Raw genomic sequence first — 19,371 nt, 5'->3', positions numbered from 1 at the left:
AACAAAAACCCAAATGCAGTAGGGCTTTCCTGATTTGGGGACCCTATAGGAGGAGCAGGTTTTGGAGGAGGAAGCGGAAGAATTGCTCCTTCCTAATTATGTCCTTTTTTGGAATCAACTGTCCGGTTCTTTTGTTCCCAGGGACACCTTCCCCAGGCCTGAGTGAGCTGAGACGCTTCTCTCTCCCTGCCTCCAACCCACACCACCCACCTACCTATTCCCCTCCCTTTTATCTCCTCCTCCCCCCCCCCCCCCTTGAAATCCTTTCGTCTTACATTGCAAACAGCAGGATGACTTGGTTGACAAACTCCAACCGGCAAGAACTGGTCTGAGGAGGCTTAAACCTCCCTTCCCAGAGGTGGCCTGGAGAAAACTGCCTCCTCCCCTTAGGGAAACTCATTGTAGGGGTGGGGCATTACGGGTGAGGGCTTTCAGGACACTAGGAGTGTCTTCTTTCTGCCTTATTTTTCTGTCACATTCCTGAGCACGTAGCAAACTTTCACTGGGACCTGCTACGTGTTCAGCCCTGTGCTGTGTGATCCTGCAGACCAAGCGGTGGTTGACAGATATATCCTTAGTACCTGCCCTCGGTTGGGGGTTCCTCAGTCCATATAGTAACTGACAGTCCAGGACTGGGATGGTGGCACAGGAGGCCATGGAATCCTAGAATAGATCCTAACTCAACCTGGACTGCCAGGGAGGGCTTCTGAGAGGAGGAAACCTTTGAGATAAGTTCTGAGAAGCAGCCTGGGAATTGAGGGTATATTTTCAGGATGAGGAAACAAGTTTAAATATCCAGAGGCAAGAGGATTGCTTGAGGCCAGGAGTTCAAAACCAACCTGGGCAACACAAGGAAACCCCCACTGCCTCCCCCATCTGTATTTTAAAAAGTGTGTGTGTGTGTGTGTGTGTGTGTGTGTGTATATATATATATATATATATATTTTTTTTTTTTTTTTTTTTTTGAGATGGAGTCTAGCTCTGTTGCCCAGGCTGGAGTGTAGTGGCATGATCTCGGCTCCACTGAAACCTCTACCTTCCAGGTTCAAGCGATTCTCCTGCCTCAGCCCCGCCAGTAGCTGAGATTACAAGGCTGCGCCACCACGCCCGGCTACTTTTTGTATTTTAGTAGAGACAGGGTTTCACCATTGTGGACCAGGCTGGTCTCAAACTCCTGACCTCACGTGATCTGCCCGCCTCGGCCTTCCAAAGTGCTGGGATTACAGGTATGAGCCACCGCGCCCGGCAAAAAATAATATTATTAATAATAAAGATTCAGGCCGGGCGCGGTGGCTCACATCTGTAATCCCAGCACTTTGGGAGGCCGAGGTGGGCGGATCACGAGGTTAGGAGATCGAGACCATCCTGGCTAACACGGTGAAACCCCATCTCTACTAAAAATACAAAAAAAATAGGCGGGCGTGGTGGCGGGCGCCTGTAGTCCCAGCTACTCGGGAGGCTGAGGCAGGAGAATGGCGTGAACCCGGAAGGCGGAGCTTGCAGTGAGCCGAGGTTGCACCACTGCACTCCAGCCTGGGTGACAGAGCAAGATTCCGTCTCAAAAAAAAAAAAATAATAATAATAATAAATAATAAAGATCCAGAGGCCTTTTATTGTCATGTTTGAGAACTTATGTACCTGGCATTATAGACACTGGGGTAAGGCAGGGAAGAAAACAAACAGACAAAATCCTTTCGTTTTCGTGATGGGGGGAATGGGAGCTTGAAGCCATTTTAGAAAAACTGGAAGTGACTCAATGGGGCAGGATCGGAGAGAACCAGGAGAGCGCATCAGGCAAGGTCGTGAGGGGCTTTGTGGCAAAAGGAAGGGGTTTGAAGTTTGTCTTCAGGGGGGAGGGGTAGGAAGCCATGAACAGCAGCGGAGGAGTCATCTTGTTGGAGCGGGGAAGGAGAGAGGTGTCAGGAGACCCAGGTAGGACCACCAGAGGACGCGTTGAGAAAACTCGAGGATTAAGAAGGGGCCGCGGGGTAAGGTACGGGGGGGCGGGAGAAGCGCAGCAAGGGGGCGGGGCTGCGATCGCCTAGGCAACGCGGGCCGCGTCACACTATTGGCTGGTCTTTCGGTACGTCATCCCCCGCCCCGGCGTCCGCCCTCGGAACCCCGGGGGCGCGGCCTCCTCCGGTTGTTCGGCCCCGCCTGCCTGGACCTCCCGGAGCCAGAGGGTATGCCAGCCCCTCTGGCTCCGCGGTGGGGTCCAGGCCTGGCAAAAAGGGACTGCAGGGAGTAGTGGTGACGATCTTGGAGCGAGGACCGTAGCCCAGTGGAAGGAAGCGGTTCTCTTGGACCAGCCGCCCTCCACCCTTGGAGGCGCTGCCCCGCCCCCTGCCAGTTGCACTCCTTTAAATGGCCCGGGGCGCTAGGGAGGGGTGGGCGGGTCCGGCGTCTCCGGGCAAGGGTGGATGGCTCCGCCCAGCCAATCGACGCCCCGCGGCGGGCGGGACTCCAGCCAATCGCGGCTCGCGGCTTGGCTCCGGGGCGGGGCTGGGTGGTCCCGAAGCCAGACGGAGAGGCCCTGCCGAGGTGAGCGAGGCCCCGGCCGGTCACTGGTGGGTCCCGGCACTGGCGGGTCGCGACGCTGTGGGCGTTCCAGGAGGTGGTCTTGGCGAACCTGGCAGCTGGGGTGAGGAGTGGTCGCCTGGCTTGGGAATTTACCTTAGGCTGGAGGAGGGAGAGGCGCGCCCCGGAGACTTGCGGAGGCGGGGTCTGGGTGAGACCGGGGGAGGGGGCCTCAGATTCAGGGTGATGATAGGGAGGGTCTGGGGGCCCGAGACTGAGTTCGAGACCCAGGAGGGGATGCGAGGTTGTTGGGGCAGTATTTTCAAGTGCAGGGAGTTTGAAGCTGGGACGTGGGGCGTGGGGCGTTTGGAGAAGCGAGAGAACAGAGGGAAGGAACTTTTGAGACAGGGAACCTGGAGATTCGATTCCACTTGGGTCTTCCGGACGGGTTGAATTCGGGGCTTTATCGTGTTCTGGAAAAGGTGTGAGAGGTTTGGGGCTGAGATCCTGAGTATTTGGAGAAGCGAGAGAGCTAGGGTCAAGGATTCTTGGACTCCAAGACGCACTGGCGGGGGAAGGGAGGATGCCGGGAAGAGTTCAATGTTCGGGTCTTGGAGCCGGACAGCGAGTTTAGAGGTGTAGTCCAGGGGCGTTTGAAAGTCAGGAGAATAGGGGAAGTGGGAGGAAGTATCAAAATTAGGATACGTAGTCTCGCGAACTACATCGCAGCATTGTCGTCTTTGAGCGATGTGTTCGGATCTGGGTCTCTGGATCCAAGGGCAGTTTGGGAGGAGAATCCCGGACTTTCAAGGCACGGAGGGACAGGGAGAAAGCAGATTTAGAGCCGGAGTCAGGGGTGGGGGAGGGGTGTTCCGGGCATGGAGCTCAGACTCGCCGCCCCGGAGGCAATGGAGGGCGGGGCTCGGCGGGCGCCGGCAGCTGGACGTCCGGGTTCCCTTCCCCCACTCGCTTGTGCCACTGTGCGCATGCCCTGAGGGAGAGCGGGGTCGGGGGAGGGGGGCTCGTCCCCTGGACGGGCGGAGCCCTCTGGGGATTGTAGTGCGTGCTCGACGTCGGTTCGCGTACCTGGCGGCTGTTGGCCCCCGTTTCCCAGAAGCCCCTGGGACAAATTGGGGCGTTCCTGGATGCTCTGTAAAGACCCATGGAGGGGCGGGGCCTTGCAGTGCCGAGGTCTGATTGGGTGGGACCCCCCCTAGGGGGCGGGGCTTGGTCTGAGCTCAGTTCTAGCAAGTTTTCCTCTGGGGCGCGCTTTGGGGGAATCTGAAAGCGCGGGCAGAGGGAATGAGGCCCCTTTCCTACTCTTGGGAGCGCTCCCAGTTGGTTAAGGAAGAGGACATGGAAATATCCTGACTGTGAAAGAAGAATCTTAACATAGGTGCCCCAGCAGGGCTCCAGGAGGTTCGAATATAGTAGGCACTCAGTAAATCTGTTGAGCGTATAACTGGCAATTAACTCTTGATCGAGGCCGGGTGTGGTAGTAATCCCTACTCAGGAGTAATCAGCTACTCAGGAGCTGAGGCGGGAGGATCGCTTGAGCCCGGGACTTCGAGACTTCGGTGAGCTGTGGTAGCGCTGCTGCACTCAGCCCCGGGCGACAGAGCGAGACCCTGTCTCTAACAAAAAAAAAAAAAAAACACAACTCTGGTTCATTAAGCACTTCCTGTGTGGTGGGCCCTATAGATACGTGGCATCTCCTTGGACAGAGGTGGTGAGAAGTATTTTTTTTACAGTCCCCATTTTACAGATGAGGAAACTGAGGCCTGAGAATTGACTCAGGTCACTTCCCACGATCACGCAGCTGAGCAGTTTCCAGTACAGAAATCAAATTTGGGGTTCCCTACTTCCAATCCAGGTCTCTCTGCTCCACACCTGTCTTTCGTGCTCCATGTTTGAAGAAATTAATATTGTGGAAGAACAGTTTTAAGGCTCAGAGGAACTTGTTAGGATCCGTATTTGGCAGATGAGGAAATTGATTCTCATGGATGTAAATTCACTGTTTGAGGCCACCATAGGCAAGTAAGTGGGATTTAAATCTAGCTGTACTTAAGTCCAGATCTTATTTTCTTAATCACATATGTATTCACCTCCTTAACCTTGTAGGATTCAGACAGCCTTCATTTTATAGATGAGTAAACCGAGATTCAGATGATTAAAAATCACCAACAACTCAATAGGCCTGAAAAAGTGGGATTTGAGCCAGCACTACGGTGTCTGGTGTCTGACATGCCCCTATGCCCCTCTTCTCTCTACAGGGCATCATGGTGGGAGGCTTGAAGAGGAAACACTCTGATTTGGAAGAGGAGGAGGAGAGGTGGGAGTGGAGTCCAGCAGGCCTTCAGAGCTACCAGCAAGCCCTGCTCCGCATCTCCCTAGACAAAGTCCAGCGCAGCCTGGGCCCCCGAGCACCCAGCCTCCGCAGGCATGTCCTCATCCATAACACCCTCCAGCAGCTGCAGGCTGCACTTCGCCTGGCTCCAGCCCCTGCCCTGCCCCCCGAGCCCCTCTTCCTGGGCGAGGAGGATTTCTCCTTGTCAGCCACCATTGGCTCTATCCTTAGGGAGCTGGACACCTCCATGGATGAGACTGAGCCCCCTCAGAATCCAGTGGCTCCCCTCGGCCTCCAGAATGAAGTGCCACCCCAGCCTGATCCAGTCTTCTTAGAGGCGCTGAGCTCCCGGTACTTGGGGGACTCTGGCCTGGATGACTTCTTTCTGGACATTGACACATCTGCGGTAGAAAAGGAGCCTGCGCGTGCCCCACCAGAGCCTCCTCACAACCTCTTCTGTGCCCCAGGTTCCTGGGAGTGGAATGAACTGGATCACATCATGGAAATAATTCTGGGGTCCTAAAACTGTGATGGAGGGGATCCTCTCTTGTGTCATCTTCTGTGGCCTGGATCCCTGAATGCAACTCTGGGTGTGTGTTTTTGTGGGGGCTCTAAGCAGCGACTATGGCCTCCTTTGTTCCCATTTCAGGGTTCCACAAACCGTCTTGCATGTGTGTGTGTGTCTGGTTACCCCAACCTTCTGTGAAGGTGGGTCTTCCTGAATTAATTTATCTATTCCAAATGCCTTAACGAGACTCTGTTTCTGGGAGTCTGATTTTCCACTTAAACATTTCTTCCACCTTTCCCGCTAGTTCCCACTCCCCTGTGACCACTGGGGCCTCAGGGAAGATAAAAGAAAACTGGGCCTGTCAAAGGATGACAGGGATGTGCTGCCAGGTTGCTATAGAAACCCAGGCTCTGCCTCTTGCACCTTGAGGGGGTGGGAGGGGCTGGTCTCCTCCCTCCAGGCTGAACCCCACTTCCTTGGCAGGACCCCAGTCTCAGCAGCCTCCTGATTTCATAACCAGGCCGGACCACGTGCAATAGGGTGGAAACCAAACTGCTCCATGCCACGTTATTTAAAAGAAAGGCAGAGTTTGTGGTGACTTTTTTTCTTTTTGGATTGTTTGTAATTTTTTTAAATAAAAGTATTTTGGAAGGAGTGATGTTGTCTTATGTTTCTAAACTTCACTGGGTCAGTGGGAGGGACCCGGTAAGTTCCTAAACATCAGCACCACTTTAGTTGGGGTAGATGTATCATTGTACATGACGTTTATTGAGTGCTTGTTGGCCAAGTGCTCTAGCTCCCACTTGTAATCCTAGCACTTTGGGAGGATCCACTTGAGGCCAGGAATTCGAGGCCAGCCTGGGAAATGTGGCAAAATACTGCCTCTACAAAAAATACAAAAAGGAGCTAGGCATGGTGGCATGCAGCTGTAGTTCTAGTTACTGGGGAGGCTGAGTTGGGAGGATCGCCTGAGTCTGGGAGGTTGAGGCTTCAGTAAGCCATGATTGCACCCACTGCACTCCAGCCTCAGAAAAAAATAGAGTGCTTGTTCTAGCCACTTTATTTGCCACTTTATATAGAGTGTTTTAGCCACTCTATATAAATATTTCATAATTATATAGAAGTAAGTACTATTACCACTTTTTATACAGGAGGAACCTGAAGTTCAGAGAGGCCAAGTTGCTTAATTCAGAGGTTAATTAAGCTAGGAAGAGCAAGGACCAGGGAGCTAGACTGAAATGGCTTCTAGAGCCTTACCCTTCACTATTATAAACGTTGCTTGTTAGACTCACCAGCCACATGGGTGGGCACAGGAGGGAGAAACTGAGTCACATGGAGTAGGTGTCACTGTGCTCCTGAGTCCAGAGGGGCAAGAAAATGCCCAAAGACTCCCCAGTACTAAAAGACCCCTTTAGGAGAGTTGGCTAGGAAGCAGAGCCCAGAGCCCAGATTAGAGTTACGGTGGTAATGTTTTTTTTTTTTTTTAGATGGAGTCTCACTCTGTCACCCAGGCTGGAGTGCAATGACAGGATCTTAGCTCACTGCAACCTCCACTCCTGGGTTCAGGCAGTTCTGCCTCAGCCTCCCGAATAGCAGTGACTACAGGGGCTCGCCACCATGCCCAGCTAATTTTTGTATTTTTTTTTTTTTTTTTTTTTTTTTTGAGACGGAGTCTTGCTCTGTCGCCGAGACTGGAGTGCAGTGGCCGGATCTCGGCTCACTGCAAGCTCCGCCTCCCGGGTTTACGCCATTCTCCTGCCTCAGCCTCCCGAGCAGCTGGGACTACAGGCACCCGCCACCTCGCCCGGCTACTTTTTTGTATTTTTTACTAGAGACGGGGTTTCACCGGGTTAGCCAGGATGGTCTCGATCTCCTGACCTCGTGATCCGCCCGTCTCGGCCTCCCAAAGTGCTGGGATTACAGGCTTGAGCCACCGCGCCCGGCCTTGTATTTTGTTTTAATACAGACAGTTTCACCATGTTGGCCAGGCTGTTCTCGAACTCCTGACCTCAAGTGACCTGCCCGCCTCAGCCTCCCAAAGTGCTGGGATTAAAGGCATGAGCTACTGTGCCTGACCTGTGCTGATGCTTTATTAGGGAGGTGCGAGCCCAGCCTGCTGAGATATGGGAGAGGAGAAAGGAGGTGAAGGAAGCCGTAATGTGATACCTCCCTGTACTGGCTGTGCCTTTACAATGGTCTTTGAAAAGATGAAGCAAGTGAGCTTACACAGCATTAGGGACTTTTCTGGAAGGGTTGTGAGGAGGAACCACACCTGGGTATAGTCCACGGGCGGAGAAAGGATGGGGATTTTGCTTGTGGTTTCTGGGTCAAAGCCAGATTTCTCAACCTGAAGGTGTCGTCATCAGAAAGTGGAGGGATAATCTGAACAGGTGGGTGCCAATCCAGAGAAAGAGGAAGGAGGTAGCCCAGAGGATCAAAAGAAAGCAACCAGGTACAGGCTGAACGCAGTGGCTCAGGCCTGTAATTCTAGTACTTTGGGAGGCTGAGGCGGGCGGATTGCCTGAGGCGAGGAGTTTGAGACCAGCCTGGCCAACACGGTGAAACCCCGTCTCTACTAAAAATACAAAAAATTACTTTTTTGTATTTTTGGAGGCATGGTGGCACACACCTATATTCCCAGCTACTTGGGAGGCTGAGGCAGGAGAATCACTTGAATGCAGGAGGCACAGGTTGCAGTCAGCTGAGATCATGCCACTGCACTCCAGCCTGAGTGACACAGCGAGACTCCATCTCAAAAAAAAAAAAAAAAAAGCAACCAGGTATGATATTCGCTGTGGACTTGTAAAAAATAAAAATAAAAGGTAAGCAACCAGGTCTGCATCCCAGTATGATGGCAGTTGAATCATGTCTTCCTCCTTGAAACCTCCAGTGCCTTTTCTTTCTTTTTTTTTTTTTTTGAGACAGGGTCTCCAGCTCTGGCGCCCAGGCTGGAATGCAGTGGTACAATCACAGCTCACTGCAACCTCCACCTCATGGGCTCAAGCAATTCTCCCACCTCAGCCTCAGCCTCCCAAGTAGCTGGGACTACAGGCACATGCTACCACACCTGATTTTTGTGTTTTTTGTAGAGACGGGGTTGTGCCATGTAGCCCAGGCTGGTCTTGAACTCCTGGAATCAAGCGATCCTCCCATCTCAGCCTCCCAAAGCACTGGGATTACAGGTGTGAGCCACCACGCCCGGCCTCCAGTGACTTCTTGACACACTCAGAATAAAACCCCAACTCCACCAAGACCTGCAAGGACTGACTTACTCACTGCGGACAACTTTCTCAGTTCAATCTCCCACTCTCTCCTTCACTCAGCTGGGCTCCCTTGACCCTGGCTCCTTCTCACCCCAGGGCCTTTGCCCTTACTGTTAAATCTGCCCAGTGGACATTTTCCCCAATAGCTTCACCAATCCTAATATCCCCTTCTCAGAGAGGTCTTCCCTGCCCTTCCTAGCTCAACACATCCAGGTGGGTCACCACCCCACCACAACTTGTTTGATTTTTTTTTTTTTTTTTGAGATGGAATCTTGCTCTGTCACCTAGAATGGAGTGTAGTGGCATGATCTTGGCTCACTGCAGCCTCTACCTCCCAGTTCCAGTAATTCTTCTGCCTTAGCCTTCCAAGTAGCTGGGATTACAGGCACGCGCCACCACGCCTGGCTAATTTTTTTTTTTTTTTTTTTTTTGACACAGAGTTTTACTCTTGTTGCCCAGGTTGGAGTGCAAGGGCGTGATCTCAGCTCACCACAACCTCCGCCTCCTGGGTTCAAGCGATTCTCCTGCCTCAGCAGCTGGGATTACAGACATGCGCCACCACACCCAGCTGATTTTGTATTTTTAGTAGAGACATTGTTTCTCCATGTTGGCCAGGCTGGTCTTGAACTCCTGACCTCAGGTGATCTGCCCGCCTCGGCATCCCAAAGTGCTGGGATTACAGGCATGAGCCACCGCACCCGGCCTGATTTTGTTTTAGTAGCACCTACCCAATCTTGAATTACTTATTTCCCATCTATAGGTAGCCTCCTACTCTCCTGGGAACTCTGAGGGTTGTGTCGGTCTGTGCCTAGAACAATGCTTGGCGCAAGTGCACTCTCAAAAATTATTTGTTGTTGAAGGGCTGGGTGCGGTGGCTTATGCCTGTAATCCCAGAACTTTTTTTGGGAGGCTGAGGCGGGTGGATCACCTGAGGTTGGGAGTTCGAGACCAGCCTGACCATCATGGAAAAACCCTGTCTCTACTAAAAATACAAAATTAGCCAGGCGTGGTGGCTCATGGCTGTAATCCCAGCTACTTGGGAGGCTAAGGCAGGAGAATCGCTTGAACCCAGGAGGCAGAGGTTGTGGTGAGCTGAGATGGTGCCACTGCACTCCAGCCTGGGCAACAAGAGCGAAACTCCATCTCAAAAAAAAAAAGTATTTGTTGTTGAAAAAATCGCCCAGGTGCAGTGGCTCACGCCTGTAATCCCAGAACTTTTGGGAGGCTAAGGCAGGAAGATGGCTTGTGTCCAGTTCAAGACCAGCCTGGGCAACATAGGGAGACCCCATCTCTACAAAAAACTAAAATAAAATTAGCTGGGCTGGTGGCATGCCCTTGTAGTCCCACCTACTCAGGAGGCTGAGGTGGGAGGATCGCTTGAGCTCAGGAAAAGGAGGCTGTGGTGAGCAGAGATAGCACCACTGCACTCCAACACTCCATCTTGGACAGAGCAACAGAGCGAGATCCTGTCTCAGAAAACAAAAAAAAAGGCTGGGTGTGGTGGTTCACTCCTGTAAACCCAACACTTTGGGAGGCCGAGGCAGGAAGATCACGAGGTCAGGAGATTGAGACCATCCTGGCTAACGTGGTGAAACCCCGTCTCTACTAAAAAAAAAATACAAAACATTAGCCGGGCGTGGTGGTGGCGAGCGCCTGTAATCCCAGTTGCTCTGGAGGCTGAGGCAGGAGAATGGCGTGAACCTGGGAGGCGAAGCTTGCAGTGAGCTGAGATTGGGCCACTGCACTCCAGCTTAGGCAACAGAGCGAGACTCCGTCTAAAAAAAAAAAAAAAAAGAACTCCAGACCTGGCAATGACTAACCTTCCCTCCCACCTTTCTGAACTCATCTCCCCTACACACCCTCACTCTTATACTCCCACCATACCATTCCCTGCTGTTCCTCAAATACACCGTATTCCAAACTGAAGGATCTGGAGTAATACCTGCCTCACACAGCGAAGTGTCAGGGAGCCTGAGGCACACCAAGGATTCCAATAATGGCTTAAATTTATTGAGTGCCTGCTGTGGGCCTGGCACTCTTCAGCAGGAACATGAATAAAATAGACAATTGCTGCTCTCATGAAGTGTAACAGTGGGGGAAGAGTGAAATACACATGAAAAATAATGCCAGGCACAGCAGCATGTGCCTATAATCCCAGTAACTCAGGAGGCTGAGGCAGGAGGATTATTGGAGGCCAAGAATTCAAGACCACTTTGGGCAACATAGCAAGACCACATCTTTAAAACAATGAAAAAAAAAAATTACCTGGGCACGCTAGTCCCAGCTATTCAGAAGACTTGGGTGGGAGGATCCCTTCAGCTCAGGAGTTGGAGGTTACAGTGAGCTGTGATCACAGCACTGCACTCCGGCCTGAGCGACAGAGTGAGACTCCCACTCTAAATAAATAAATAAATAAATAAATAAATAAATAAATAAATAAATAAGTAAGTAAATGGGGCTGGGTGCCGTGGCTCACACCTGTAATCCCAACACTTTGGGAGGCCAAGGTGGGTGGACCACCTGAGGTCAGGAGTTCAAGAGCAGACTGACCAACACAGTGAAATCCCCTCTCTACTAAAAATACAAAAAATTAGCTGGGCGTGGTGGTGGGCACCTGTAATTCCAGCTATTCCAGAGGCTGAGGCAGGAGAATCGCTTGAACCCGAGAGATGGAGGTTGCAGTGAACCAAGATCAGGCCACTGCACTCCAGCCTGGGCAACAAGAGCAAAATTCTGTCTCAAAAATAATTAAGTAAATAAAAAGAAAAAGAAGGCCGGATGTGGGGGCTCACACCTGTAATCCCACCACTTTGGGAGGCCAACCAAGGTGGGTGGATAATTTGAGGTCAGCCTGGCCAACATGGTAAAACCCCATCTCTACTAAAAGTGCAAAAATTAGCTGGGCATTGTGATGCACACTTGTAGTCCCAGCTACTCAGGAGGCTGAGGCAGGAGAATCACTTGAACCTGGAAGGCGGAGGTTGCAGTGAGCCGAGATCACACCACTGCACTCCAGCCTGGGCAACAGAGCAAGACTGTCTCAAAGAAAAAAAAAAAAAAGGCCAGGCGCGGTGGCTCAAGCCTGTAATCCCAGCACTTTGGGAGGCCGAGACGGGCGGATCACGAGGTCAGGAGATCGAGACCATCCTGGCTAAGACGGTGAAACCCCGTCTCCACTAAAAAATACAAAAAAACTAGCTGGGCGAAGTGGCGGGCGCCTGTAGTCCCAGCTACTCGGGAGGCTGAGGCGGGAGAATGGGTGAACCTGGGAGGCGGAGCTTGCAGTGAGCTGAGATCCGGCCACTGCACTCCAGCCTGGGCGACAGAGCGAGACTCCGTCTCAAAAAAAAAAAAAAAAAAAAAAGAAGTGAAAATGTATGAGTTGGCCAGGTGGTGATAAATGCTGTGGGGGCGGGGGGGAGTCAGGGAGTAAGGGGAGTGTTGCTATTTACATAGGATGGCCAGATAGGGCTTCAGAGACAAGGTGACATTTGGGTAAAGACCTGAAGAAGGGCCAGGCAAATTGGCTCATCCCTGTAATCCCAGCACTTTGGGAGGCCAAGGCAGTCAGATTGCTTGAGCCCAGGAGTTTGAGACCAGCCTGGGGCAACATGACAAGGCCCTGAGGTCCTGTCTCCACTAAAATAAAAACAAACAAACAAAAACAAAACAAAAAAGCAAACACACAAACAAAACTGGGGTGGTGGTGCTCGCCTGTAGTCCCAGCTACTCATGAGGCTGAGGTAGAAGGATCGCTTGAGCCCAGGATGGGCAGAGGTTGCAGTGAGAGGAGATCCCGCTGCTGCACTCCAGTCTGGGCTACAGAGCCAGACCCCTTCTCAAAAACAAAAACAGGTAGGGCGCCCTGACTCACTCCTGCAATCCTAGCACTTTGGGAGGCTGGGGCAGGCAGATTACTTGAGGTCAGGAATTCAGTATCAGCCTGGCCAACATGGTGAAACCCGATTTCTACTAAAAATACAAAAATTAGTTGGGCAAGGTGGTGGGTGCCTGTATTCCCAGCTACTCCTGAGGCTGAGGCAGGAGAATCGCTTGAACCCAAGAGGCGGAGATTGCAGTGAGCTGAGATGGGGCCACTGCACTCCAACCTGGGCAACAAGAGCGAAACTCCATTTCAAAAATGAACAGGCTGGGCGCGGTGGCTCACGCCTGTAATTCCAGCACTTTGGGAGGCCGAGGCAGGCGAATCACGAGGTCAGGAGTTCGAGACCAGCCTGGCCAACATGGTGAAACCCCGTCTCTACTGGAAATTAGCCATGTGTGGTGGCGGACGCCTGTAATCCCAGCTACTCGGGAGGCTGAGGCAGGAGAATTGCTTGAATCCGGGAGGCGGAGGTTACAGTGAGCCGAGATGGCTCCACTGCACTCTAGCCTGGGCGACAGAGCAAGACTCCGTCTGGAAACAAACAAAAACAAAAAAGTGAGCCACCGTGTCCCGCCCTTCCCCTTTCCCTGCAGCTCTCTGCCTGCCCTGAAGGGGAGGGAAACCTCATAGTTCCTTAGCACCGCGATGAGACCAGTAAGAGGAGCACCTCCTTTCCAGATGAGAAAACTGAGGCTCCGAGAGGCCCAGCGCCTTCCTTAACACCGCAGTTGTTAAAAAGAACTGGCCACAGAAGTGGAAAGGCTGGCCCTGCAGAACGAACCGAGTCCCCGAGGGCAGTGTCCACGTTCCCCAACCTGCCCTCCTCCGCGGCGGGGGATGGGCCCGCGACCCGCCCTGGGCGTGGCGGGAAGGTCAGGTCCCTCCCCGCTGCCCACCCTCCGCCCTGGGCCGGCCGGGGTACCCGGGAGGCGGCCGCGGCCCGGAGCCGGCCTGGCGCCTCCTCCCTCCCCAGAGGCCGGACGAGGCGGGCCGCGCCTCCCGACCCCCCTCCCTCCTGCCCCAGCGGGCGGAGGCTTCTCTCCAGGCCTGCCGGGCCCGGTGGCTTCGCTGATGGTTTCATTTCCCCAGGCCCGGCCTCTCTTCTTCTCCCTTCCCCCAGCCTTTGAATTCCTGGCTCCGTCTCCATTTTCTGCTCCCAGCTCCAATGTCAACGCCTCGAAGAATCTCTCTCTAGGACCACCCTGGTTACAGGCGATTATCCCGTCTTATTTTGTTTTCTTCAAGTCACTGAACAGAAAGGGAAATTATTTTTCTCATCGTTTCATCTTCCAGGGTCTTCTCATCCCGCTCGGAATAAAAAACAAAGGTCCACAGAATAGGCTAAAAGGCCTCACTCACTTCTCGGACCTCCTTCCCAGCAGCTCCCAGTCCACCCCAGTCCAGCTGCCCTGGCCTTGCCTCCTGACAGACAGCACCTCAGAGCGTTTGCACTGGCTCTCCCCTCTATCTGGAATGCTCTTCCTCTAGTTTTCCTGCCTCTCTCGTTTGTGTTTTGGTTTGTTGGTTTTTTGAGGCAGAGTCGTTCTCTGTCGCCCAGGCTGGAGTACAGTGGGGTGATCATAGCTCACTGCAGCTTCAAACTCCAGGTTCAGGTGATTCTCCTACTTCAGCCTTCCTAGTAGCTGGAACTACAGGCACGCCCGGCTAATTTTTTTTTTTTTTTTTTTTTTTTTTTTTTTTTTTTTTTTTTTGAGACGGCAGTGGCACAATCTCGGCTCACTGCAGCCTCCGCCTCCCGGGTTCAAGCAATTCCGTCTCAACCTCCCGAGTAGCTAGGACTACAGGCGCCAGCCACCACGCCCGGCTACTTTCAAAACAAAACAAAAAAACACACAAATTATCTAGTACCTTAGGAGCAGGTAAATGCAAAGGAAAAGAAAAAAGCAGGCCGGGCGCAGTGGCTCACACCTGTAATTCCCAACACTTTGAGAGGCCCAGGCGGGTGGATCACTCCAGGTCAGGAGTTGGAGACCAGTCTAGCCAACATGGTGAAACCCTCCTCTCTATTAAAAAGAAGAAAAATTAGCCGGGCATGGTGGCAAGGCACCTGTAATCCCAGCTACTCGGTAGGCTGAGGTAGGAATTGCTTGAATCCAGGAGATAGAGGTTGCAGTGAGCCAAGAGATGTGCCGCTTTGGGGAGGAGGATGTGTTATGTCTGAAGAGGTGACAATTCAGCGGAGACCTGATGAAACAAAAGAAGTAGACCCAGCCAGGTGGCTCACCTCTGTAATCCCAGCACTTTGGGAGTCGGAGGCAGGAGGATCACTTGAGCCCAGGAGTGCAGGACCAGCTTGGGCAACACGGAGATACTCTGCTTCTACAAATAAAAAATTTTAAAAAACTGGCCAGACGCGGTGGCTCATGCTTGTAATCCCAGCACTTTGGGAGGCCGAGGAGGGCAAATCACCTGAGGTTAGGAGTTCGAGACCAATATTGTGAAACCCCATCTCTACTAAAAATGTTTATCCAGTGCTGTATCCTCACCATCTACAACAGTGGCCACCACATAGTAGGTGCTTAATAAATATATGTTAATCAGATGATTCCTCTGAGTTCTTGTTCTTGTTTTTTTTTGGACAGAATCTTGCTCTGTCGCCCAGGATGGAGTGCAGCAGCCTGATTCCGGCTCACTGCAACCTCTGTCTTCCAGGTTCAAGCGATCCTCCCACCTCAGCCTCTGAAGCAGCTGGAACTACAGGCACAAGCCAATGCTCTGAGCCTTTTCCCTTTCCTTCAGTGTATGAGTGAGCCACTGGGAGACTCCGGGTCCAGGCCTCCTTTTTGCCAGCCGTAAAAATGGATTCTGGAGGGCAGAAAATGTGAATTTGCCTAACAGGGGCCTGGTTTTAATTAGCATCTTACCTTAATTTTATTATAAAAAATTCAAGCACATAGAAAAGATGGGGGGAAAAAGTATTCTGAGCATCTGAATACTATCTTACCTAGGTTTATTTGATAGTTGTTGGCCAGGGAACAACTGTAATCCTAGTACTTTGGGAGGCCAAGGCAGGAGGGTCACTTGAGTCCAGCAGTTCAAGATCAGCCCGGGCAATATAGTGAGGTCTCGTCACTACAAAAAAATTTAAGAATTAGCCAGGCGTGGACTGGGCGTGGTGGCTCACGCCTGTAATTCCAGCACTTTGGGAGGCTGAGGCAGGCAGATCACCTAAGGTCAGAAGTTCAAGACCAGCCTGACCAACATGGAGAAACCCCGTCTCTACTAAAAATACAGAATTAGTCGGGTGTGGTGGCGCATGCCGGTAATCCCAGCTACTCGGGAGGCTGAGGCAGGACAATCACTTAAACCCGGGAGGCAGAGGCTGTGGTGAGCCAAGACCACACCATTGCACTCCAGCCTGGGCAACAAGAGTGAAAAAATACTCATCCCATAAACTGACAGTGAGACTTACCTTCTTCAAGTAGCTCATTTGTTAATTCCGGAGCTGTGGGAAGAGCTTTAGTTTTGAATAAAGCTCCTGGCCAAAGTAAGTTCTCAAAAATGCTAACTACAGTACATTCAGGCAGCAATTATCAATGAATGCTCAAACCATTGGGTGAAAAGTTAGTAGAAAACAGGATCTTTTTGGGGTCTTACTTTGTTGCCCAGGCTGGCGTGCACTAGTGCAATCATGGCTCACTGCAGCCTCAAACTCCTGGGTTCAAGTGATCCACCTCAGCCTGCCAAGAAGCTGGGACTGCAGGTGCATGCCACCATGCAAGCAGAAGTTTTTTTTTTGTTTTTTTTTGTTTTGTTTTGTTTTGTTTTTTTGAGACAGAGTCTCGCTCTGTCGCCCAGGCTGGAGTGCAGTGGCCGGATCTCAGCTCACTGCAAGCTCCGCCTCCCGGGTTCCCGCCATTCTCCTGCCTCAGCCTCCCGAGTAGCTGGGACTACAGGCGCCCGACACCTCGCCCGGCTAGTTTTTTGTATTTTTAGTAGAGACGGGGTTTCACCGTGTTAGCCAGGATGGTCTCGATCTCCTGACCTCGTGATCCGCCCGTCTCGGCCTCCCAAAGTGCTGGGATTACAGGCTTGAGCCACCACGCCCGGCCGCAAGCGGAAGTTTTTAAAAACAGTATTCTGTAGATAGTGCCACTGCACCCCAGCCTGGTGACAGAGCAAGACTCCATCTCAAAAACAAACAAAAACAAAAACAAAAAACAGTATTTTGGCCGGGCGCGGTGGCTTATGCTTGTAATCCCAGCACTTTGGGAGGCTGAGGCAGGCAGATGATGAGGTCAGGAGATCGAGACCATCCTGGCTAACACAGTGAAACCCCGTCTCTACTAAAAAATACAAAAAAATTAGCCGGGCGTGGTGTGGGCTCCTGTAGTCCCAGCTACTTGGAAGGCTGAGGCAGGAGAATGGCGTGAACCCGAGAGGCAGAGCTTGCAGTGAGCCAAGATTGCGCCACTGCACTCCAGCCTGGGCGACAGAGCAAGGCTCTGTCTTAAAAAAAAAAAAAAAAAAAAAAAAAGAAAAGAAAAAACAAACAACAGTATTTTGTGGAGATTGGGTCTTGCTGTGTTGCCCAGGCTAGTCTCAAACTCCTGGGCTCTGGCCAGGCACAGTGGCTCACGCCTGTAATCCCAGCACTTTGGGAGGTTGAGGTGGGCGGATCACCTGAGGTCAGGAGTTCGATACCAGCCTGGCCAACATGCTGAAACTCCGTCTCTACTAAAAATACAAAAATTAGCCAGGCATGGTGGTGCATGCCCATAATCCCAGCTACTGAGGAGGCTGAGGCAGGAGAATCGTTTAGCATGGGAGGCAGAGGTTGCAGTGAGCTGAGATTGTGCCACTGCACTCCAGCCTGGGTGACAGAGAGACTTCATCTCAAAAAAATTTAAAAAAGGCCAGGCATGGTGTCTCACGCCTGTAATCCCAGCACTTTGGGAGGCCAAGGCAGGCAGATTGCCTGAGGTCAGGGGTTTGAGACCAGCCTGGCCAACATGGTGAAACCGTATCTCTACTAAACATACAAAAATTAGCCACGCATAGTGGCATGTGCCCGTAGTCCTAGCTATTCAGGAGGCTGAGGCAGGAGAATTGTTTGAACCCGGGAGGCAGAGGTTGCATTGAGCCAAGACTACGCCATTACACTCCAGCCTGGGCGACAGAGTGAGACTCCATCTCAGAAAAAAGAAAACCTCCTGGGCTCAAGCTCCCGCCTTGGCACTTGACAGGCTCTAAAGCATCATCCCAAAGGTTATTTGCTAACTAGAAAGGATAAATGTATTTTATGATGTACCCCTCACAATGTTTTGGACAGAGTCTCGCTCCATCATCCAGGCTGGAGTGCAGTGGCATGATCTCGACTCACTGCAACCTCTGCCTCCTGGATTCAAGCAATTCTCCTGCCTCAGCCTCATGAATAGCTGGGACTACAGGCGCGCACCACCATGCCTGGCTAATTTTTGTATTTTTAGTAAAGACGGGGTTTCACCATGTTGGCCAGGCTGGTCTTGAACTCCTGACCTCGTGATCCACCCGCCTCGGCCTCCCAAAGTGTTGGGGTTACAGGCGTGAGCCACTGCAGCTGGCCAAACCCTCGCAATCTTAATCATGTGATGAAACTGTGCATTACCAATGGTGGGACATCCTGACACTGGGTGCCACCTGCTATAATGCATTAGGATTAGGAAGTAATTAGTAAGGATTAGGACATACCCTGTGGAGTCTACCTGTTCACTGCATAAGCAGAATCTCACCAGGCCTCTAGACCCAACCTCCAGCTTATTGGAAAAAGAGAGGAACAAATTAAACACAGTCAGACAAATCCAGAATGTGGGACACTATGCAGCATGACTAGGCTGTTTTGCCAGAAATTAGATGTCAAGAAAACACAAAAAACGATTTGAGGCTGAGTGTGGTGGCTCATGCCGGTAATCCCAGCACTTTGGGAGGCCAAAGCGGGTGGATCACCTGAGGTCAGGAGTTTGAGACCAGCCTGGCCAACATGGCATAATCCTGTCTCTACTGAAAACACAAAAAAATTAGCCAGGCGTGGTGGCACACACCTGTAATCCCAGCTACTCGGGAGGCTGAGGCAGGAGAATCACTTTAACCTGGGAGGTGGAGGTTGCAATGAGCCAACTGCACTCAGCCTGGGCGACAGATTGAGACTTTGTCTCAAAAAAAAAAAAAAGGATTTGGGTGGGGGAATATTCGAGAATAAAATACAGTATGTAATTTCTTCATTACAACCAAATAAGCATGTGAACCTTCATTGGATCCTGATTTTGGAGAAAAGAAAGCAACTATAAAGGACATTCTCGGGTCAGTTGGAGAGAGTTGAATATAGACTAGATATTAGGTGGTATTGTGTAATTCTTGATTCTATTAGATGTGAAATAGTATTTTTTGTGGCTTGTACATGAATATCCTTATTCTTTTTTTTTTTTTTTTTTTGAGATGGAGTTTTCCTCTTATTGCCCAGGCTGGAGTGCAATGACGCGATCTCAGCTCACTGCAACCTACGCCTCCCAGGTTCAAGCGATTTTCCTGTCTCAGCCTCCTGAGTAGCTGGGATTACAGGCACATGCCACCATGCCCAGCTAATTTTTGTATTATTAGTAGAGACGGGGTTTCATCATATTGGTAAGGCTGGTCTCGAACTCCTGACCTTCGGTGATCCACTGGCCTCGGCTTCCCAAAGTGCTGGGATTACAGGTGTAAGCCAAAGCACAGGGTCTGATGTCCTTATTCTTAAGAGATGCCTGCTGAGCTCTTAAGGGTAGAATATCAAGATGCTTGCAACTTACTCACCAAAGGTTTAGCAAAAGAAACAATATATATACATATGCAGATAAAGGCAACTTCACACAAT

At 51.5% G+C, this 19,371-nt stretch overlaps 1 protein-coding gene across 10 annotated transcripts; it reads left to right on the top strand.

The window, feature by feature from the left end:
• Positions 1 to 2,189: 2,189 nt before the first annotated feature.
• LOC105495337 (SERTA domain containing 3) lies at positions 2,190 to 6,026 on the top strand. Of its 10 annotated transcripts, none has more exons than XM_071086847.1 (3): positions 2,190 to 2,541; positions 4,791 to 4,957; positions 5,096 to 6,026. In XM_071086847.1, exons 1-3 carry the CDS (start codon positions 2,365 to 2,367, stop codon positions 5,385 to 5,387), a joined length of 636 nt encoding a protein of 211 aa, XP_070942948.1. In that variant the 5' UTR covers positions 2,190 to 2,364; the 3' UTR covers positions 5,388 to 6,026. The 10 variants fall into 10 exon arrangements, with proteins under 10 accessions (XP_070942948.1, XP_011763038.2, XP_011763043.1 ...); XM_011764741.2 differs by adding an exon at positions 4,391 to 4,554 and having other exon boundaries at positions 2,405 to 2,541; positions 4,791 to 6,026; XM_011764740.3 differs by adding an exon at positions 4,391 to 4,554 and having other exon boundaries at positions 2,505 to 2,641; positions 4,791 to 6,026.
• Positions 6,027 to 19,371: the final 13,345 nt, after the last annotated feature.

The sequence above is a fragment of the Macaca nemestrina genome, chromosome 20, assembly GCF_043159975.1.
Source record: "Macaca nemestrina isolate mMacNem1 chromosome 20, mMacNem.hap1, whole genome shotgun sequence".
Taxonomy (NCBI): Eukaryota; Metazoa; Chordata; class Mammalia; order Primates; family Cercopithecidae; genus Macaca; species Macaca nemestrina.
Note: the sequence above shows the minus strand (reverse complement) of the source record. Positions and strands in the feature narration are given on the sequence as shown.